Source organism: Trichosurus vulpecula, chromosome 9, assembly GCF_011100635.1.
Source record: "Trichosurus vulpecula isolate mTriVul1 chromosome 9, mTriVul1.pri, whole genome shotgun sequence".
In the NCBI taxonomy this organism is placed as follows: domain Eukaryota; kingdom Metazoa; phylum Chordata; class Mammalia; order Diprotodontia; family Phalangeridae; genus Trichosurus; species Trichosurus vulpecula.
The window spans coordinates 59,910,981-59,932,779 of record NC_050581.1 but is presented as its reverse complement, the minus strand read 5'-3'; the positions used below and the strand labels follow the sequence as shown (position 1 = coordinate 59,932,779).

The following is a 21,799-nucleotide window of genomic DNA, read 5'->3' as shown; positions in this document are numbered from 1 at the left end:
ATTCCTCACATTCAAAGACACATTCCTGCATATGTACCACAACTCAGGCTCCCTGTCCAGCCTCTGCCCCTCCCACACCTCACAGTTGGATCAATCAGACCCCACCCCCATTCCCACCCTATCACCTCCAGACCCTGTGGCTTGAGAAACAAAAAGATCTCTGGGCTCTTTCTTGCTGGGACCCTCCCCCTCTCCTTCTGCTCCCTTTGTGCTCCATTTGCTGAGGGAAGAGTTAAGTCAGGCAGGCAGTTTTGGTACCAGGAAGGAGAATGTCCCGTGCACACCAGTGCCTTGTGCTGAGCCCAGCCTAGAACATTGATAAACTCTGCCTAAGCACACACCTGCCCTGCCAACCCCCCTTGCATATGGGGCAGTGGGCCAGGCCAGGAAGACTTTGGTTCCATCACTATAAAAGGGCTCTCTCTGTGAGTCAGCCTGCTCCCCTGCCCCTCCCCACACAGCTCTGCCTCTGCTAGCACGTACAGACCGTAGGCACCACCACCAGGGTATTCAGCTCCCAGTCTGCAAGCAGCATGGCTCCCCCTTTCCCAGGCTGGTTTTCCCTCTTGTTCCCAGCCAGGGCCCCCATCTCTCTGCTGTTGCTCCTCCTGTTTCTGGTCCCCTCCCACCCTTACAGCATGTTGGGAAGTGAGAGGGATTCATCTGAAGAGGAAGGAGATCCCCCTGGGGCAGCGGATATACACCAAGAGGAGAAGCCACCTGGAGAAGAGGAGCTTTCCAGTGAGGAAGATTCACCTGGACCGGGTGAGCCATCCAAGGAAGAGGATACACCCAGGGAGGAGGTCCCACTCAGGGAAGAGGATCCGCCCAGAAAGGAGGATCCACCCATTGTGGAGGATTCTCCAGTCCCTGAAGATAATCTTGGTACCCACAAGAACATCCCAGAAAAGAAAGGTTAGTTTTTCTTTGTCTCTTTCTGCCTCAGAACCACTCCCTTGTCTCACCCGCTCCCCCAAAAGCTAAACCCGGGGTCTGAGTATTTAATCCTTCCTCTCACCCTGCACAAGGTGAGGAAGAGAGGAAAGAATGGGAGTGACAAGAGTAGAGATTGCTTTATGTTGGGGTAGGGGAATGGCACAAAGAGAAGTGGGGGAGGGAAGGAGAGGATGAGGGGAAGGGGCTTGGGGCTTTGCAGTTTTATCTAGAGCAAGAAATGGTATACCACAATAACTTTTTCTCTCTAAATTCATCAGGGAGAGAGAAAGGGGAGGGGGAAAGGAGGAAGGAAGGAAGGAAGAAAGAGAAGAAAAAAGGAAGAAAAGAAAGGAAGGGAAAGAGAAGAAAGGAGGGAGAGAAAGAAGGAAGAAAGAAAATGGGAAAGCTTGGACTGGGAAGGGTTGGAGGGGAGCAGATGGAGTGAGACAGAAGAAGGAGAAGAAATGAGAAAGGAAGGGAAAAGGAACAAAAACTAAGGAAAAGATTAAGTGAGGGATATGAAGCGGGGTAAAGAGGAGAGATTAGGGGGAAGTGAGGAGGTGAGAAAAGAAAAGAAGCATGGACAGCTAGGTGGCACAGTTGATAGAGCACTGGCCCTAGAGTCAGGAGGACCTGAGTTCAAATGTGGCCTCAGACACTTACTAGCTTTGTGACCCTGGGCAAGTCATTTAACCCTGATTGCCTCAAAAAAAAAAGAGGGAAAGAAAGAAGAAGACAGAGAATAGGTGAGGAAAGAGAAAGAAGAGATAAGGAGAAAAAAGGGGAGAGGGAAAGAAAAGGGGAGAGAGAGAGAGAGAGAGAGAGAGAGAGAGAGAGAGAGAGAGACTTAATTTAATGCTTACTATGTGCCTGGCTCTGTGCTAAGAGCTGGTGATACAAATACAAGCCAACAACAGAATTCCTATCATTATTTTTATTTTTTGACAGGGTGGAGGCAGGGCAACTGGAGTTAAGTGACTTGCCCAAGGTCACACAGCTAGTAAGTGTCAAGTGTCTGACGCCACATTTGAACTCAGGTCCTCCTGACTCCAGGGCTGGTGCTCTACTCACTGTACCACCTGGCTATCCCTGAATGCCTTTCATTAAAGAGCTTATATTCTAGAGGGCAAGAACAGCATAAAGGGGAATTGCAAAGTGGGGGTAGTACGGAGTTGTAGAGAAATATGTGTGTTGGGGGGTATCCTTGGAGGCCTAGTTTCACTAGATAGCCAGGGAACTCAGGGTCAGAGATAGGGAAAAGAGAAAGAACGAAACAAGGGAGAGACAAGAAGAGGAACAGAGAACTAGGAATAAGACGGGAAGAGGAGAAAGGGGAAGAAGGGAACAGAGAAAGGGGAGTTAGGAAAGAAAGAAGAGAAAGGAGGGAGGTGGTGACAAAGAAAAAGGGGGGCAGCTAGGTGGTGCAGTGAGTAGAGCATGGGTCCCAGAGTCAGGAGGACCTGAGTTCAAATCTGGCCTCAGACACTTGACACACTTACTAGCTGTGTGACCTTGGGCAAGTCACTTAATCCCAATTGCCCTGCCTTCCCCCCTGCAAAAAAAAAAAAAAGAAAGAAGAAAGGGGACAAGAGAAAAGAAAAAGAGAAAGAAGGCAAATCCAGCATGGTGCCTGGCAAATAGCAGTTGATAAAAATGCCCGTTGATTGATTTTGAAAGGAAAGAAAGAAAGGGAGAAGGTGAAGAAAGAGAAAGAAGAATGAGCATTGAAATGGATTGACTAAGGTCACACGGTTAGCGGAAAAATTGAGATCAGTACTTAAATGTCCAAGTCATAGGAAGAGGATATTTACATAATACTTTAAGGCTTGCAAAACCCTTTAGTTTCCTCATGCTGGAACTCCCTACAAATAAAATCATAGAACCAATCTCCAACCGAAGCTCTCAACAATCCTGGCATAATGAGCATTATCGCCTTAGTCATGAGGAAGATGAGGCTCAGAAAGGCTAAGGGTCCCAGAGCTAGTAACCCTCAAGAGGCAGGGTTAGAAAACAGGCGTGCCTAACTCCAAGCCCAGGGCTCAGTCCCGCAGCCCCGCAAGAAGAGAACAGAACAGAACATGAACAGAAATGGGAGTGAGTGGATGTGGAAAGCAGAGTTGGGAAAGGAGGTGAGGACGAGGCACATTGATTCATCGGTATTGAGCATTGGTTGTTGGCCTTGGGGGAACCAATGTCCTCATTCCCGTTTTTGTAGGTGATGACCATCAACACTGGGGCTATGGAGGTGAGATGTCACTTACTCTTCTAACACACCCCCTTCCCCCCTCCAAGATCGCCACCTTCTGTCATTCCCGAGACCCCATGGGTCCTGGGGTCTTAAACTGATCATCACCCCTTCCCTCATTCCAGCCTGGTAGCAACCCTGAGCCCCCAGCACCTCCTGCCTGCCTTTTCTCTCCCTTTCTGCCTCCCCTTGGTTCCTTCTCTCCTTTTCACCCCTCATCTCTTCCTCTCTCCCCTTTTCTCGCGGTTCTCTCCTTTATCCTGTTCTTTCTCATATCGCCTGTCTTCTCTCTCTTCTCTCTTAAGCCCCTCCAGCATCCAGTACCTGAGCCAGATAACATGACCTCCCTCCTCCCAACTTGAGCCAATCACCTCGACCTTTGGCCCCCTAAACCTCTAGACCCTATCGCTCTTTCTGGCCCCGCCCTCATGCCCCACCCCCTTTTCACCGACCCTCACTGTCCCTATCCCGGACCTCTCCCTGATCTCCACCTACCCATCCGGGCGCCTCTTGACCCCGTTCCCAGGCGGCCCCCTCTGGCCCCGGGTCTCCCGAGCCTGCGGGGGACACCTTCAATCGCCAGTGGACATCCGGCCGGAATCCACTCATTTCAGGCGTGACCTGGTGCCTCCCCAGCTCCACGGCTACTCCCTCTCCTCGGATCAGTCTCTAAAGCTGCAGAACAACGGCCACACAGGTGAGACCAAACAGGCGGCTACGCCAGGAGGGCGGAGCTGAAGGGGAGGAGCCGTGGCTAAGGGTGGGGTTCTGCAGGAGGGAGGGGGAGGTGCTGTTGCCACCTTGTCCCTGGGTACCGGTGCGTGGCCACGCGCAAGGCATGCACCTGGAGTCGGGAGATGAGATCTCGGGGAGTCCCAGAGGCTCCTTTTTCCAATGTTTCCTCCTCCCTCTTCCCCAGTGCAGCTAATACTGCCCCCGGGACTGTGGATGACATTGGGCGAGGGGACAGAGTACCGGGCCCTGCAGCTACATCTACACTGGGGGGCACCGGGGGTGCCTGGCTCAGAGCACACCGTCGGTGGTCACCGGTTTCCAGCTGAGGTGAGCAGTAAGTAGGTTGAAGTCAGCGGTTGGGGGTAGCGGCGGCAGACCGTGGGAGGTTGAGTTTGGGGGTTTGGGGTCAAATGTCAGTTCTCATTCTAGATTCATGTAGTTCATCTCAACACCCGATTTGACACGTTCAGAGAAGCCTTGGGGCAGCCTGGGGGCCTAGCTGTGCTGGCTGCCTTCCTTCAGGTACTGGCCCCGGGAATCCTGTGTCTGTAGGACCTCGACCCTGGAGCCTGCAATCTCTGTACCCTATTACCCAGAAATCCTGGATCTATGCATTCTGTGACACAGGATGCGTGATCTCTAGGGACAATTCAGGCCCTTTGCCCCTAGAACTCTCACCCTCAGTCTTCCCTCTTCGGAGACCCTTGTTCCCTTGATCCCAAAATCCACAACCCTTGGCCTGGGATTTCCAATTTTTGCACTCTCTAGAATGCTCCAATCTTTTCCCATTCTCTTGGAACCCCAGGACCTGGTCTGTAAGTGCTCTTTACCCTTCCCTCCAACCTCAGTCCACTTCCAGCCTGGGGAGGTGGAAGAAGGGTAGTGGATGGAAGTTCTACTGGGGCCCCTCTTCCAGCAGTCCCCACCCCTCCCCCATCCCCAGTCTCCCTCCTGGATCCTAGTCTTGTGTCCGAATGTGTGTCTCCCCCTAAGGAGGGCCCAGAGGAGAATGATGCCTATGAACAGCTACTGTCACGTCTTGGGACAATCGATGAGGAAGGTTAGTTTTTTGCCTTTGTCCATTTCCTCCCTCCTGTCTTCATAGAACAGTCATTAGAGAGCCCCTTGTCTGAGAGGAGAGATGTGGTCCCTTCCCTAAAGGGGCTCAGGTAACAGTTTAGAAACTACATAATTTAGTGGTAGTTTCATTACTCTAATATTAATTACTGGTGGTTTCATTAGGCTAATGTTAAGGAAGACAGGAGAGTGAAGCCTACTAGTAAATACAAAGAAGCAGCATGATATAGGGCGTGGAGTATTGTGGAATCAGAAAGATCTGGGTTCAAATCCTCTCTCTGATCTTTACTATCTATGTGACCATGGGCATTCACTACCTTTCTGCCTCAGTTTCCTCATCTGTAAAATTAAGGGGTTCCACTAAATTGTCTTTATTCCTCGCTCTAAATCTGTGATACCCAAGGACTTTATACAAACCAAATAAACAGTGAAATCCCAGAATAAGGTTTAAGTTTTCTGGGTAGTTTAGGGTTTAACTTCCTTAAGCACCACAATTAAAAAATTATCCATCTTGGGTGGATAGCTTTCTAATACGTATTACATGCTTCCTGGCCCTCCTAAACAGACGGTACAAACAGAATATATCCTTATCTTGATGACTCGGTCAACATTTATTTTAGACTAGACCCGTGATTTTTATTAGAGTAGGGAACTCCCTTTTCTAGGACAGACCAGCACCTGCTTTTTAGTCTTACAAAGTTGCTTGGGGGCACTGAGGGATTCAGTGATTCGTCCCTACACACAGCCAGTATATGTTGGAGGCAGAGGACTTGAGCCCAGGGTCTTTCTGACTATAAAGTCAGCTTTTTTTCTCCCCTGTCATTATCCCTTCCTTGGTCATCCTTAGGAAGACTAATTGTACTGTGCTCGAATGCCTTGAGGGCCTGTTGAGATAGAGATAGGGTTGACTGCTCCTGCTTAATTTAGGGACCTGGGAGAAGCAAAGCAGCAGCGCCCCTGGACTGAAGGGGATCAAGTCTGGTTGGATGTGCTTTTTTAGAATGATTCTGTCTGCCTCTGATAGCTCCGTGCTGCCTGGGTACCAGCTTTCACTGCTGTCTGCTTGGCTGCTTAGAGGACCGCCATCTCCATTTCTAACTTGCTGCTACTTAGAAGCAATCAGATAACCAAGTTTGTTGGGATTGTGTGTAAAATAAGAGTAAATAGGTTCATACAGAGGGTTTCTGTGTGGGTGGCTCTCCTGTACATGAGCTTTATTGCATAAATCTTAAAATATCTAATTTTATTACTGAGACACCCTTTGTGTTCCTAGTTGCAGATTAGTAGGGGTTTCTTGTATCTTTAAATGCTAAAATGATCCACAGTAAAGAAGTGATCAGAACTGAAGGGATTAATCAAGAAACAATTCTGGTGGGTGGCATGGAGTAAAGAGTGCTGGACCTGGATTCTGGAAAGATCTGAGTTCAAGTCCCCCCTCTGCCACTTACTACCTGTGTGATGATGGGCAAGTCAATTAGATTCTCTGAGCCTTCAGTTTCTCTACTGTAGAATGGGGATAGCATTATCTATAGTAGCTCATTTGTGAGGATCAGATGAGATCATTCATACATGGAAAGCATTTTGCAAACCTCACAGCACTAAATTAGTATTCTTATACTTAGAGGAGGAATGTCTGGTGTAGGATGAGGTTCTGAGGCTACACGGGACTGAGAGACAGAGAGACAAAGACAGAGACAGACTCAAGTAAGACTTGAGAAAATGGAGGGAGGGCCAAACTTCCCACAATGATCTCCTGTGGGTGACTGCTCCTTCCTTTGGGACAGATTCAGAGACCTGGGTCCCGGGGCTAGATGTGTCTGCGCTCCTGCCTCAAAACCTCCACCGATATTTCCGCTATAAAGGGTCTCTGACTACACCCCCCTGCTCCCAGGGGGTCATCTGGACAGTGTTCAACCAGACCGTGTTTCTGAGTGCTGAGCAGGTGGGTCTGTAGGGAAGCATGGACCTGGGGGTGGGAGGTGGTGGGGAGACCAGAGCCCATGACGGGGGACATGTAGGTAGGAGAAAAGGAAAAGGGTACATCAGGTCTAAGGAGAAACATTGGGATATATGTGGGGGGCGTTAATGGGAGAGGTGAAGAGGAGATGGGGAGGTGTGGTGGGGAGATAAGGCAGGTATATGGGCATAGGGAGCAGTGGTGTTAGGCTCATGATGCACTGAGTACCATTGAGGGTCTCTGGACTTAGTGGTGGAGAGTAAGACTAATCATCTCCCCTCAGTTCCTATGTTTGAGCCCTCTGCTGTGACCTACCCCATGACCTATAACTCTTGACCAAAATCACCCCATCCTTTTCCTCCTACCCTTTCCCTGTCACCACCAGCTCCAGATTCTGTCTGGATCCCTTCGGGGCCCTATGGGTTCCCGGCTCCAACGAAACTTCCGGTTAACCCAGCCTCTGAATGGGCGAATGATTGAGGCCTCCTTCCCTACTTCCACCTTTGCCAGCAGCGCGCCGCCAAACTCTAGGGCCCCAGCTGCTGAGCCAGGTACAGCCTTATTCTGTATTCCGTGGATTCCTATATCCCAGAATCTTAGCTTCAGGCTCTGACTTTCCCATCTCCCTTTTCCTCCCTATTCAGTGCATAAGAGCTCCTGCCTGAGTGTTGGTAAGTTTTTGACAGAAAACAACCTTTCTTTCCCCTAACCTTCAAGGATCCCCAGGTGACTTCCTCTGGGGCCTTCTTGGTTGGCTGTGGAGGCGACATTGGCCAAGAAAATGGTCCATTTTATCTTTTTACCTTCCTCTGCTATCACTATTGTGGACTTAATTAAGAATCCTATACCTAGCCCCCAATTTATCCCTAGTCTAGTGACCTCTAGAGTACATATACTCTGATAAGGATGTGTGTGTATGTGTGTGTGTGTGTGTTTTCTGCTGGAGTAGGTGATTGGGAATAGGCAGGGATAACAAAGAGCAGTTTAAATAAAAGAGGAAAAGTTGAATTTCTCCAGATTTCATGGGAAAGGTTAGGATCTCCATGGATCACCTGGTGCCAGTTTGGAGCTTTGAGGGACCTCAGAAATCATCTAATCCATTTCACAGATGAGGAAACTGAGGCCCATAGGGCTTAAATAGTTTGTCCAAGGTCTGATAGGTTGTAAGCTTCAAGGGTAGAACTTGAGCCTAGGTCCTCTGACTCCCAAGGCAGGGCTCTTTCCACTGTATTTCACTGGTAGGTGTTAACCTTGCTTTTCCTTCCCCTTGATCCTACCCCTCCATCACCATTTCCTGCCTCCATGCACATAGATCCAATGTATGACCATTCTTGCTCCATTTATCCACACACAGTTGAAAATTCTGCCCTTTTAGGGAATTTTTGTACACTCTATAGATAACTCTTCATAGGTGACCATAGGACATGAATTGGGTTGTTAGTTGCACCAAAGGCTATAAATAGGATTAATTTGCTTTACATAGAAAAGACCTAATCTGCCAATGACATTCTTTTTTCACCTAAGCAGCCTCTTTCTCTCTTGTATCCATCATTCCCACTCCCAACATTTCTTTCCTACAGGTGACGTCCTGGCCCTGGTCTTTGGACTTCTCTTTGCTGTCACAAGTGTGGCCTTCCTTCTATACGTGAAACATCAAAAGAGGTAAAAATGACATCATTTTTGAGTCAGAAGGAATTTTTGTGTTGGTTTTTTTTTGGAGGGGGGAAGGCAGGACGATCAGGGTTAAATGACTTGCCCGAGGTCACACAGCTAGTACATGCGTCAAGTGTCTGAGGTCTGATTTGAACTCAGGTCTTCCTGCCTCCAGGGCCGGTGCCGTACTCACTGCGCCACTTAGCTGCTCCCAGAAGGAATTTTAAGGTCGAGTAGGACAACTCTCTTGGTTTACAAATGAGGAAACTGAGCACCCAAGAGAGAAAAAGTGCCCATCATTACACAGCTCCTGTGAACATTCTTTTTCCCCTGAAACCTGCTTCCTCTTTCCTTATTTCATTCAGCACCTCTGACCTCCTGCCCTCTTTCCTGTTACTCCATTCATTTACCACACACATTGTTTAATCTTCATCCTGCATATACATTCTGGACAACTCCAAAGCTTCCTCTCTTTATGCACCATCCCCAGACCTCAGGGCCTTCACCATCTTGACTCAGCTGATCCCAGAACCCTTTGGGCCATTTCAAGAGAGCATGCAAATTCCCTGAAAATGAGCATTGATTATATTGCCTTGTGATTAGCATTTGACCCTGACCCTGACTCTGTTTCCTAGGCCAAGGAGTGTTGCCAAAGAGAATATCATCTACCACCCTACAGAGATTACGGAGACAGCCACCTAGCCAGGGCTGAAGATTGAGAGATTGATCCCAGAGTCCCAAAGAACTGGGGATGGGGATGAGCTCTTCCCCAGCAATCCCCCTATATTTTTTTAAATAAACACTTCTAACAAAATGTCCCAAAGTCTCACGTTATCATCCAACTTTGGAGAAGGGGAGGATGGGGTTGATTCATAGTCATTAAGTAGCTGCTATGGTGTCTCTGGGGAGACAGACACAGGGGAGGGAGATTCTACTGGAAGAAATTTTCCTAACAAACAGAGAACTGGGCTAACAAGAGTAAGTAATAGCTTACATTTACATATTGACTTCGAGCTTACAAAGTGGTTTACGTATATTATTCTCATTTGATCTGTTATCATCTTTGTTTTATGGAAAAGGGAACTGAGGCTGAGAGAAGTCTCAGTGATTCATCTGGGGTCACCTAGATAGTAAGTGTTGGAGGTGGGGTTCAAACCGAACTCTTCTAGGTGATAAATGCTATGATCCACTTTTTAGATGTCCACCTGAATAGGTTCCTCTCTCTGCAATACCCGCTGCTGGATGACCAGCAAGGTTCCTTTCAACTCTGGGGTTCTTTGTTTCTATGGTTCCATTGACCTAGTCCTGCCTTAGGGAGCTACTATTGTGAAAAGGAGATATAGCCCCAACCCTCTAGGATTTCTGGGGCTTGTTGGGTAGGGAGGAGGAGAGACATGGTCTTGATTTCTGGAGGAGACTAAGTAGACCACACCACCAAAAAAAACCAAACAGAAGTGATAGTAATTAATTCAGGAAGATACCAGGAACTGAACCAGGTATGCTTGGTGGGGGCAAGGGGTTGATGATGGACCTCGCTTCGTGAAAGAATCATGGATGGTGTATATTTTTTCTCCTTTTCACCTGATTTGGTACAAATCTGTTTAGTTTCTTGCCATTTCAAATCTTGCTTTTCAGTTTTGTTTCCTGCCTATGACTGGCCTCAAATCCCTCAGTGGAATGTGGTCCTCTCTGTCCCCTACCCTCCCTGGTGTTCGATGTCTAGGGTAAGAGAGAAGTCCCAGGAAGATCAGAGACCGAATGTGGCTGTAGACCAGGATCCACAGTGTAACTACTCTCATGGGGGCTGATTGTTGAGAATGCAACCTGAACATTCTATTGGCTTTATCTGGTTGGCTCTCCCAGAGATTGGGAGTTTCCTTCTTGGACAAAGGTTCCAGGTCCTCTTATCCCACAACTTCCAGTGAAAGGCACAGATAGCCAGTGACCAAGATCATCTGGGTGTGTGAAGCAGTCAGGTTACACAATGATATTCTGCCCTCATGTGCCCATGTCTGGGCAAGGCAAACCTCCAGGGGAGCCTGAGTTCCCTTGGAATCTTCCCTTCCTCCTGAATGGGGGCCCCTCCCAGATTTGTAATAAGTAGAGGGGAAGGGAAAGAGAATCCCAGAAGGACTTGACGCAAGTGTTACTAGGAAATCCATTCAGGTATCTTTGTTCCAAGTTCCAGAACTCTTTCTGACAACCTTCCCCTCCACCCCTATCAAGAAATAACTCATGCTTGTTGAATTGGTGGTTTTAATGGGTCTGAAGTGCAGGGAAGGGGGCCCTGAGCAGGGAGGGAGGGAATGAGGGAAGAGAGGGTAAGGCTGGGGGCAGCCAGGTCCACCTGGGCTGGGCTGGGGCCTCACAGGTTGTTGAGTTCCAGCAGCGTCTGGTCCAGTGTCTGGTGAATCTCTACGTTCTCCTCCTTGGCACTGGCCAAGGTCTCTGTGAAGGGGGGTGGGGGAAAAGAATGGCAGACACATAGGGAGAGACACAAAGGAGTATGAGGGGAACATGGTAGTGATGGGATGAGGGCATGGGATACATGGATCAGACACGAATGCAGGAGGAGGACATGGAAGACAAATACAGGAGGTAACAGAACATATAGCAACAGATGCCGGGGAGGTAAGGAGAAGGAAACATGTGTGACACATGGCGGCAGGAAGTGGAAACACAAAGGTGATATGGTGGAGACGAGGAAGGAAAAGACACACAGATGGATGTAAAAGACGGGAGATGGGATGATGGAGACAGGAAAGTGAAACAGGAACAGAGACACAGACAATTTAGTTAGTCACCTGAGATACCAATGCCACCCCACCCTCTATGGAAGGGTTGGAGAAGAGAGTTGCCAAGTGTTTTATGTACTTAAGTTCCTGAAAGAGGAAACTGAATCAATTTAAGAAGACAGAGGCAGGGACAGGCTCAAAGGCAAGAAATAGATCTTTAGAATGAGGAAAAGCTTGTCCCTTTAGCATTTGAGAGACTGCTTCACCCATCCTTCCCTGGATAGCACCCCTCTCCCCACCCTGCACTTTATTCATTGCCTTGGGCCCCAGGTGAGGTTATGACTGTGTCCATTGGGTAAGTGTGAGTGCACAAGCGTGCTCAGCAGTAGAGTTGGGGTGACACTGGCATGAGTCATGAAAGTGCTTGGTGAGATCCTACGGGTATTAGGGTATCAGTGATATATGTGCAAGTCATGGTTAAAGAGTGACAGCTACAATGGAAGGTGACCGCTGTTCTGTGGTAGGTACAGGGGTTAGTAGGGAACACAGTGGTGCTCTGTAGGATTCACAGGGATGCTCAGTGAGAGAGTCTTTAATCAATTTAGATCATAGGGATACAAGATTAGAGGGGTGCTTGGTATGGAGCGCATACCAAGGGTCAGTAGGGGTCACAGGGAGTGCTCAGTGATCCATGCCAGAGGTGGTGGGGAGAGAAACGTAGTGCAGCCCAAGTCGAAAGTTTATTAAATAGCAGACATAGATAGATGGATGGACAGTGAATGGCAGGTGGGGTGGGAGTGGGGGCATTGGTGGTTCTGGCCAGACTCCCCCCAGCCCCAGCCTGGCTTTTTGTGCAAGGTCAGCAGCTTTGACTCCTCCTGCTCCACCTCCCCATGAGAATGGAAAGAAGATGAGAAAAGAGGGATAAAGTAGAGAGAGGGCCAGGTCCAGGGATTTGGGGCTCGGGTCTTAGAGGGAGGTGATGTCATTGAGGGCGTTGTCCAGCTCTTCACTGATGGCCTTGTACTTCATCTTCTGGGCATAGACCTCATCTGGGGTGTATGGGAGGGTGTCAGGGTCAGGGTGGGGTAGGGTGTTGGTGGAGGGATAAAGAAGGTGAGATAGGAAAGGGGTGGGAAGATATGCAGGAAAGGAGGAGGACAGGAAGAAAGTGAGGAAAGGAAAGAGAAAAAAATGAAAGTCAGAGCCAGAGAGCAATGGACAGGCCAGAAAATAGTCTGGAAAATTAGGGTTCTAGTCTAGAACTCCTCCCTCCCCATCCCCACCCTCCCAGTTCTCCACCTCTGCACCTAAATTGGTCTTCCTCCCTTCACCTCTCCCCTAAGGGGCTTCTGCTCCACTCAGGTAGCTTCTGTGTGTGGGTTTTTTCAAAGTGTTACCCCAATCTCAAAGCCCGTTGGCATGCTACTCCCTTCTTAACGGTAGAGATCACTGCCTCATTGGAGAGTCCCATACCAATGGGCTTTAGGACCAGGATTACAACAGGGAATTTGTGGGTGGGGGCAGGTACCTGGGAGAAGAAACTTGGGTTCTAGATGTTTAAAAAAATTGCATGTTCTGCATTATTTAATTTATATTTAAAAGTTTCCAGAAGAAGAAAAGGTCAAAACTCCTTGAGAAGCCATTTGACTCTTGCCAAATGCCAACATTATTGAGCAGAAACCCAGGGGCATCACAGTGTAGGGGCTGTCTTCTCTCTCTGAAGCAGGTGGGCTAGGAGCCCAGTAGACAAAGAGGACTATCCCAACAAAACAGGAGGGGGAGTTCTTTACTTGGGTCCATGAATTATTAAAAAAAAAAGTTGATAACTATATTTCAATTTGAGGTCCTATATATATTTTATGTTATGCCTTTAAAAGCATTATTCTGAGAAGAGATCCATAGGCTTCAGCAGACTGCCAAAGGGGTCCATGAGAGAGGAAAGTTGAAGCCCCTCACCCCACCTTCCAACAAAGGAACACTATAACAGGGTCAGATCTAGAGTCCAAAGGTGCCTCAGAGGCCATGGAATGAAATCCCCCTCATTTTAGAGGGGAGGAGCCTCTGAGGGAGACTTGGCCAAGGTCATACAATCAGGAAGCCTCTGACTCCAGCTCCAGCGCCCTTGTCACCCCACCGTGATGCCTCGGTGGTAGCTATTCATATTCACTAAGTTTTAGTTTCAGTTCTGAATTAGGGAGTGGCTTTTTTTTTTCCTGCTTCCAAGGAACTGGAGAGCTGGCAGGCTACACAACAGGGGAGAACAGCCTTTGAATCAGAAATAGGATTTTGAAATTCATGTGTTGTTATAGCTGGAAGGGAGCTTCCAGGGATTAGTTCAAACCCCTTGTTTTTACACACAGGGAAACAGTCTCAGAGAGGTAAAGTGATTGTTCAAGGTCACACAGCGAGTTTATGGCAGAGTTAGGTTTCCAACTAAAGCCTTTGGACTCGAGTGATCTCTTTCCACCTAGCTTAGGGTAATTAATCAGTAATCACTTGTTAACTTGTAAAGCCAGAGCCAGCCGCTATAAAAAAGAAAGCGCCCGAGTCATAAAGGCCAAAGCTTGTCCTGAGGCCAAGGAGGCAGGTTTTTTGAAAGTCGAAGGACTTAAAATAAAAAGGAAAGTGAAGGTTTGTCTAAACAATTGATGATAACATTGGGTATCTAAGCTAAGGCAGGTGCCAGCAGGTACCTGAACACTTGTGTTTCTTTAAGTCTTGTTCTAAGCAGTAGTTTTTTCTTAGAGTTGAAGTACGAGCATTGGGAATTAGTCCTTCCTCCAAGAGTTTTATTTCTGATAAAGGGGCTTTATCTTGTGTATCTCTACCCCAATCAATACCTCATCATGGTGTAAGGGTGACCCTGGATTCTTGCAGGATAAGCCAGGGCAGTACAATCTCTGGTCATCTTACCCAAGCTAGAAAGGGTTCTAGTGAATTAGGATCTAAAGGAGAAATGGGGTTTGAACACAGGGTTCTTGGGGGGGGGGTTCCCTTTACCTTCCAGATCATCGATGGTTTTCTCCAGCTTGGCCACAGACCTCTCAGCAAACTCTGCACGGGTCTCAGCCTTGGTGGGGAAGAGAAGTGGGGGGAGAAGAGTCAGACATTCTGAGGGGGCCCTTCTCTTTTCTTCTGCCTCAGCCCCAGGCTGTGCTCCAGGGGGTCTATTATTGCACGCAGGGGGCTAAGGATGGTACCATGGGTTTGAGGAGGTGAGTAGGGGGAGGTTGGGGGGAGGGAAAGGGGGAGCTCTCACCTCCTTCAGTTTATCTCCCAACAGTTTAATCTCCTCTTCATATTTGTCTTCTTTGGTGGAATACTTTGGGATAACATAAAAATGCTCAGTGTTTGTTCTGTCTCCAGAGAGGCCTCTCATTCTTCCATTGACCCTCCACAGGTTATTTCTCTCATCCCTTTACCATCACTCCAGGATGCACACAGTATACCTTCTTCAGTGGCTCCTATCTGGCTCGATTTATCCATCCCCTTCTCCCTGGGCTCAACTCTTTCTACAGAGGCAGGCTGTGACTCCGTTGTCCCTATCCCCCCATCTCCAGTCCTCATCTTTATGCTGTCACCTCCCCTCCCCTATTTTTAATCTCTCCTGTCCTCACCCTGTCACCACCTCCTCACTTCCTTCTAGTCTTCACCGCCTCATCCTCAATCGACCCATTCTCACTGCCCGCAACCTTGACCCCTCTCCAGCCCCCTCTAACCTTGTCCGCTTGGGCCTCCAGGGATTTCAGGTTGTTGGTAACAATTTTCAGTTCCTCCTCTAGGTCCCCACATTTACTGTACAGGAGTGAGGATGTGAAGGAGCGGAGGAGACAGTGGGGAGACAGATGTGGGGGCAACACAAAGGAGAGTGATGGGAGGCAGGGTGGAGGGAAGAAAAACAGGGAAAGAAGACAAGATGGTGAGAAAGGGATTCAGGATGACAGGATCGGAGGGGAGATTGTGGGGAAAAAAGAGAAAAAGAGAAAAGACTCTGAGAGCAGGAGAGCAGACAGATCCGTCATAGCAACCCTAACTCAAGCACCCAATCCATCCTGATTCCCCCAAGCGGGTGGCAGTGCAGCCCGAGGGCCAGGAGTGATGAGCGGTGGCACAGTGCAAAGATGCAGAGAGAGACCAGGGGGACTGCCCAGCCAACCCCACAGGCCGCTACCTCCTCCTCCGAGGCTATCAGGGACTTGAGGGCCTGGTCCATGGTTCGGAGCTCTTCCTCCAGCTGCCGGGCCCGGCTGGGGGGGCCATGGTGGGGGGCAGGGAAGCAGGTGAGTGTATGGGGAGGGGACAGGATAGGGCCTATCACTGAGGGCTCCCAAGCCTGTGACAGGGAGTCCCAGGACCCCCCACCCCAATCCTGGATCCTTGTTCCATCACTCCTGGAGCCCCTCACCACCTTTTGTCCTCAGAGGTGGGCCCCTCCCCCTACCTCATCCCCCATGAGTGTCCTTACTTCTGACATCCATCTCCTCCTCATCTCTCTCCCGGCACCCTCCTCACCTCTCAGCCACTTCTGCTCTCTCCTCTGAGCGCTCCAGCTCCCCTTCCAGGATCACCAGCTTCCGGGCCACCTGAGGGGCAGGTGGGGGACCCAGGTTATATTCGGAGGTGTCATGGGGATATTGGGACAGTTTAGAAGGACTGGGGTGGGGGTGGGGTCCGAGTAGAGGAAGGACTGGTGGGGACTAGGAATTCTGGGGCTAGCACTGGGGTGCCAGGGAGCATCAGGAAGCCTTTACCTCCTCATATTTTCTGTCAGAATCCTCTGCAATGTGTTTGGCTTCCTTGAGCTGCATCTCCTGAAGCTCCATTTTCTCCTCGTCCTTCATGGCCCTGTTCTCAATGACCTTCATTCCTCTGAGTAGAGGAGGAGCGAAAAAGAAGGGACCGGTGTTGGAAAAGGCCCTTGGCTTTTCCACAGGTCGGGGGGCACCCTCCCCTGAAAAGCCAACGGGCCACTGACCTCTCACTCTCATCCGCTGCTTTCTCTGCTTCCTCCAACTTCTGAAGAGCTGTGGCCAGACGTTCCTGGGCCCTGTCCAACTCTTCCTCTACCAGCTGGATACGCCGATTCAGGGAGGCCACATCTGCTTCAGCCTAGAGTAGGTAAGAGGTTACAGGTTAGGGACACCTTGCCTACGGCCACTTGGGGTCAGAGGATCTCAGTTCATCCCCTCCCCCAAGGTCTTGGCCAAGTACACTTGTGGATCTGGCCAGAAAGAACCCAGATTTCCATTCCTCAATCTGGGACACAGACCTCCCTTATGCTACTGGGAACAGGCAACAGTGGGGTCTGATCCCCAGATCAGACCAAGGGAACATTTAGCTACTGTCTTCATACCTATTTCCTGTTTCCTCTCCATCACTTGGGTACTATAGCTTGGGTATTCTTTATAGACACAGGATTGCTGGAGTGGGGTAGGGATGGGGCCCTTGGCACTGAAATCTGACACAGAGCCCCAGGGTGACTTACCCTGGGCCCCAGAAACCTCTGACTCTGAACTCCAAGACCCCTAGGCTAGGCAGACCATAAAGAATACATTTTGTGATGGGGGTGAACACCCAGAGACCCTACCCTGCCCAGCCTCTGTGACTGATGCCTCCCCAGTTCTTCTTGCCTCAGGAGAAGAGGCTGAGTGAGCCCTCCCTCCATCCAGGAAGCCTTTCAGGCCCCAGAGCTCAGGGCAGAGTGGGGACTTCCCATTTTTACATAATATCACCGGTGCCAGATAAATTCTCTTCTGTAAGTAAGTTATAGCCACCAGAATATTTCAGCCCCAGTGTAGAAACCCACAGAATCTGAAGACTCAGAGACAGAAGGAGGAATACTAAGAGAGTGAGATGGAGAAAGATGAAGTAGGCACTGAACTGAAGTAGGCACAAACTCTCAGATTGTGGCAGAGACCTTGTGATATTGTGAAAGAGAATGACAAAGCAATCCTGAGACAGAGAGACACTGAGAATAACCCACATTTGTATAGAGCTTAAGGACTACAAAGGGATTTCCTCACAACACGATGAGGTAGGTAGTGGCTTTTATCTCTCTTTTACAGCAGAGGAAACAGATTTAGAATTGCCATCATCACAGAGCTTGTAAAGAGTCAGAGGTGGGACTGGAACTTAGACCCTTTGTCAAAGGGCCAGGAGCCACCAAGATATTAAGACAGTAACACTGAGGCAGAGACAGAAACACAGAGATATTGGGATAGCACCAAAAAGAGAGACACTGAGACAAAGAGATGCTGAGAAAGAGACAAAGAGATATTAAAGTATTGAGAGAGACACAGTCACTGAGAGAAACAGGAATGGGCAGTGAAATACTGAGTAAAAACAGAAGCAGACAGAGTCAGAGAGGGAGAGAAACAGAGACAGAGAGAGAGAGAAAGGACTAGGCTAGGACAGGACAGGAAAGACAGAAAGGCTCAAAAGAAGGAAGAGGTACCAAGAGGTGACCACTTGGCAGGAAGGACAGGCTGGCTCTCAGGCAATATCATCCATCCAAGTCCATGTGATATTTAGGTTTCGCCTTCTCCTGTAATTACTGAGAATGGCCAGGATTTGGCCTTTCTCCCTCTGGTTAACAGCCAAGGCCCTCATTGGTTTTTACTTTCGAAGTGTACAAATCAGCTTTGATTGTTTTTCTTGCTTTATAATCCCCAGTTTATCCCCACCTATGACTCCAGTACCAACCAGCCCTCCCCCTGCCCCTGCTCGTGTGAAAAGGGGAGATCTGGAAGCAGCCCTTATATCCTCCATCCTGTGAAACCTGAATGGTCTCCTCTCTTCTGTCTCTTCTCCCAAGTCTCTCAAGACCCCCTGCCTCTATGGACCTCACATTTCACTTGAGGGAGGGCGCAATTAGGAGAAATTGGAGACAAGGATATGATTCTCTGGGAAGGGACTCTCTGGAAGCAGATACTTCCTTGGAAGGAGACTCTGGGAAGCCAGGGGGTCCTCAGACCACCATCTACCCCTAAAATGCATGGGGGTAATCTTGATTCCATTAGCCTGTTCCAATCTGTTCCTTCCAGCTCCCACTATGTCCTCCCCCGGCCCCACCCCCCCCTCACCCCAGCTCCTTAGGTTTCCAGGCCAGCCTCCAGTACAGGGTCCAGGGTTATTTATAGGGTGTCAGATGGCTGAGGGGTCGTCTCCCCCCATCCCCCCACCCAGCAGCTGCGGGTCAGTTCCTTCCCTAGTGGTCCAAGCTTGATATGGAACCAAGGGCGTAGGCTGGGGGAGGGGTTTGAGAAGACGGGGAAGGGCACAGGGAATGGAATACTGAGGGATTTCAGGGTATAAAGAACAATTAGCAATAAATTTAAAATGTTAATAATAGCAATACCAATAATAGGGTTAGCAATCTCTGGCTCTTGTGTTAATAATAGTAGTTGACACTAATAGAGTGCTTTAAGGTTTACAATGTACAATGTCTCATTGGGTTCTTTAATGACCTAGCCACTGTATTCCCCATTTTTCATGTCAGAAAACTGAGGTTCAGAGAAGTTGAGTGACTTCTCTATGGTCTCCATGCTAATCAAATGCCAGAAGAAAGATCCGAACCCAAGTCTCTCGTGATTCCAAATATAGCTACAAGACACGTACGCCAATGTATACAAGTATTTTAATGGACATTATCTCATCTGATCTCACGACTGCCCAGAAGTAAGGCAGGGCAGAAGTTATTGTTTTCATCCACTAGAAAAACCAAGGCTTGGGGAAGGTAATTGCCTTACCTAAGGTCACACTGCAAGTTTGTTTCAGTCTTTTAACTCATAGTCCAGTGCCCTATCCATTATACTGTGTTGGGAGGTCTCTGTTAGGCAGATATTGGTGGAGTGGGGCCCGGGGCAGGGCTGGCCAAGTTGGCTACCCGGACACCCATGGGTCCTGTGTCCTGTTGCCCTGGACCCTGGCAAGGCCACGGAGCTGACAACTTAATGAGGGTAAATGAGGAAGGGAGCATGAGCCCACTGAAGGGCAGGGACCGAACCCTAGATCAATGTCACTGCCCCTGGCAGCAGGCAGCCAGAGCCAGGGGTCAAGGCTGGGGAATTTCTAGTGGCCCCTCAGGGGCTGTCACTCACTCATGTAACTTGACCCAGAACTCGATCCTTTGATCCCTGGTACACCTCCCCCTTCCTTCCAGTCCCTGTCTCTGGGTTTGTTCCTATCTGCTTAAACTCCTCTTTCCCTGCCCTCTACCCTGATCCGCTCCATGTTCCTGTCTTCCTTCCATATTCAGTCATATTCTCCATTATGCACTGGAGGCTATCTGTGGCAGTGGTTTACCTATAATTTTAGATAATCTGTCCGATTGCTCCCTTACTCTAATGCAAACAATCCAAAGCAGACTGTGGATCTTGGGGAGAGCTTGGGAGAGCCCTGAATACTCTTCTTCCCTGGACCGACTGACCTGTGGCCCCGGCTCTTTACTCGCTTCACACACATACTCACGTCGGTGGCTTTTTTCTCAGCCTGCTCCAGTTTCTCCTGGGCATCTTTCACAGCCTCAGAGTACTTTTCCACCTCATCCTCTGTCCCCTTGAGCTTCTTCTGGAGTCCCTGCTGCTCTTCCTCCAGCTGGGGATAGACACATCTCCATCAGGTTGGGTTGGGGCAGCAGGATCAGGGCATAGGAAAGAGTGAGTTTGAGAAGGGGGGGTGTTGTCAGTTGAGGGGATGTAGAGTGTCCTACGGAGGTGAGGGACGTTTAGAATCCTGAAAGGTGAGAGATCCTAGATAAGATCTAATCCAGGGATGGGGAACGGGCAGCCTCAAGGCCACATGTGGCCCTCTAGATCCTCAAGTACTGTTTGTTCTGTGAAGTTTGGATTCAGTCAAAGGGCCACACTTGAGGACCTAGAGGGCCACCATGTGGCCTCAAGGCTACAGGTTCCCCATCTCTGATCTAACCCAAATCCCCCAATTTACAAATGAGGAAAGCAAAGTCAAGAAGGTCACTAGACTTGGCAGAATGGTGAGTGATGTTGGAGAGTAAGGGTAAAAGCCTCATGAAGGATCTATATGATAGCATGATGCAGAGATTAGGATATGGACAAGAAAGAAGGTTTTTAGGCCTTGGGGTGTGTATATATGGTACAGTAGGAGAAGGTCTTGGGTTGTGTGGGTAAGATATGACAGGGAATAGAGAGAGGTATGGGAATGAAGGAATGGAGATCTTGGAGGCAGGGCAGGAAAATGAGTGAATTGTTTCAGGTAAGTCAGCAAGCCTGGCGTATTTATCCTACTTCAAAGATAATGCCACTGTGAAGGGGGTGAAATGAAGATTTGGGGAGTCATTTGGGGCTTAGGGATGATAATGAGGATCAGAATTGAAAAACGAAGAGGGTGTGTGTGTGTGTGTGTGTGTGTGTGGTGGGTGGGTATCTGGGTACCTGGGATCTCCAGATGGGATCCTGAGAAAACTGGAAGGCAATTTGGACAGTGTGAGTGGAAGGATTGGGGGCCCACTTCAAACATCCTGGATATGGAGGGATGAGTTCCAGGGGTGATTTGGTGAGGGTTAGGTCTGAAGAAGGGGGCAGAGAGAGCCTAGGATGGAGTATTTGGGGAGGGGATTGGGAGCTGGACAGGATGAGGTGCTATAGGTTTGGGGCTCACAGTCCAGAGTTTCGGGGCCCCACCTGCTTGCAGCGGTCTTCGGCTTGTTTCTTGTCGGCTTCTGCTTGCTCCGCTCGGTCGATGGCATTCTCCTTATCAAGTTTGAGCATCTGCATCTTCTTCTTGATGGCGTCCATGGCTGCGGTTGGGAGTGGGCTGGAGGGGCCGAGCTAGGGCAAATGGGCAGAGTGCGGACCTGGGTCGGAACGGCCGGGCAGACGACTGGCTGTACGGACCGAGAGGCACTGAGACGTCCCAGCCCAGAGCCACCGCCTAAAAGGCGGGGAGGGACCGGGCGGAGCCGGGGACCCGGGACCCTCCTCCACGAGCCGCCCGAACCTTGTAGGGGCAGAAGCAAGATCTGGGCAGAAGGGGGAGGGGCAGAAAATGAGGTGTGCGTGTAGAGGGGAGGAGGACGCAGGCGGTAGGGACTTTACCTCTGAGGCCCCTACCTTCACAGCTGCCCCTCCGGATCACCCCAAACTTCTCTGACACAACTGCCCCCACCCTTAGTTCTTCCCTGGCCCCGCCCATTATGAGTGACCTGGGCTGTAGGTTTGCGGTCTGGAGCTGTGACCCTGACCCTCGAGGAGGCTAGGGATGGGGAGAAGTGGAGTCGGGGAGAAGCCCCCAGGAACAGCACAGTATGCTCCGAATATGGGCAGGGGGCCCTGGGGTCTTGAGGGAAAAAGCACCAAGGGTCAGGGGTCCGGGCTGAGTGACACTGGGCAGCTGCCGCCTGAGGCCCCTGGGGCTATTTCGGGGCGTGAGCTCAGCGCAGCTGGCGGGGGGCAGTCACTCCCTGCCCCCCATCCCCCTACC

At 49.7% G+C, this 21,799-nt stretch overlaps 2 protein-coding genes across 7 annotated transcripts; one reads left to right on the top strand and one right to left on the bottom strand.

Annotated features, from left to right (window-relative positions):
* Positions 1-454: 454 nt before the first annotated feature.
* CA9 (carbonic anhydrase 9) lies at positions 455-9,420 on the top strand. 3 transcript variants are annotated; one of them, XM_036738596.1, is made up of 11 exons: positions 455-915; positions 3,152-3,181; positions 3,708-3,878; positions 4,101-4,243; positions 4,346-4,438; positions 4,910-4,976; positions 6,778-6,935; positions 7,336-7,501; positions 7,595-7,621; positions 8,531-8,612; positions 9,239-9,420. In XM_036738596.1, the coding sequence occupies exons 1-11, from the start codon at positions 534-536 to the stop codon at positions 9,303-9,305; spliced, it is 1,386 nt and encodes a 461-aa protein (XP_036594491.1). In that variant the 5' UTR covers positions 455-533; the 3' UTR covers positions 9,306-9,420. The 3 variants fall into 3 exon arrangements, with proteins under 3 accessions (XP_036594491.1, XP_036594492.1, XP_036594493.1); XM_036738597.1 differs by lacking the exon at positions 7,595-7,621; XM_036738598.1 differs by lacking the exons at positions 7,336-7,501; positions 7,595-7,621.
* A 1,422-nt stretch (positions 9,421-10,842) lies between these two features.
* Positions 10,843-21,435, bottom strand: TPM2 (tropomyosin 2). Of its 4 annotated transcripts, none has more exons than XM_036738913.1 (9): positions 21,001-21,295; positions 19,811-19,936; positions 16,317-16,450; positions 16,093-16,210; positions 15,854-15,924; positions 15,513-15,588; positions 14,601-14,663; positions 14,342-14,411; positions 10,843-12,390 (listed from the first exon to the last, which is right to left on the bottom strand). In XM_036738913.1, the coding sequence occupies exons 1-9, from the start codon at positions 21,112-21,114 to the stop codon at positions 12,308-12,310; spliced, it is 855 nt and encodes a 284-aa protein (XP_036594808.1). In that variant the 5' UTR covers positions 21,115-21,295; the 3' UTR covers positions 10,843-12,307. The 4 variants fall into 4 exon arrangements, with proteins under 4 accessions (XP_036594808.1, XP_036594805.1, XP_036594809.1 ...); XM_036738910.1 differs by having other exon boundaries at positions 10,843-11,051; XM_036738914.1 differs by lacking the exon at positions 15,513-15,588 and adding an exon at positions 15,061-15,136 and having other exon boundaries at positions 10,843-11,051.
* Positions 21,436-21,799: the final 364 nt, after the last annotated feature.

What these genes read in the sequence shown, in the direction of transcription:
- CA9 (XM_036738596.1), top strand. Translation starts at nt 534, where the DNA reads ATGGCTCCCCCTTTCCCAGGCTGGTTTTCCCTCTTGTTCCCAGCCAGG. An exon ending in GCAGAACAACGGCCACACAG is followed by an intron (nt 3,879 to 4,100) that starts GTGAGACCAAAC and finishes CCTCTTCCCCAG; the next exon opens with TGCAGCTAATACTGCCCCCG. An exon ending in GAGCTCCTGCCTGAGTGTTG is followed by an intron (nt 7,622 to 8,530) that starts GTAAGTTTTTGA and finishes TCTTTCCTACAG; the next exon opens with GTGACGTCCTGGCCCTGGTC.
- TPM2 (XM_036738912.1), bottom strand. Translation starts at nt 21,114, where the DNA reads ATGGACGCCATCAAGAAGAAGATGCAGATGCTCAAACTTGATAAGGAG. An exon ending in TGGGAGATAAACTGAAGGAG is followed by an intron (nt 14,412 to 14,600) that starts GTGAGAGCTCCC and finishes TTCCCCACCAAG; the next exon opens with GCTGAGACCCGTGCAGAGTT. An exon ending in AACCATCGATGATCTGGAAG is followed by an intron (nt 12,391 to 14,341) that starts GTAAAGGGAACC and finishes CATACACCCCAG; the next exon opens with ATGAGGTCTATGCCCAGAAG.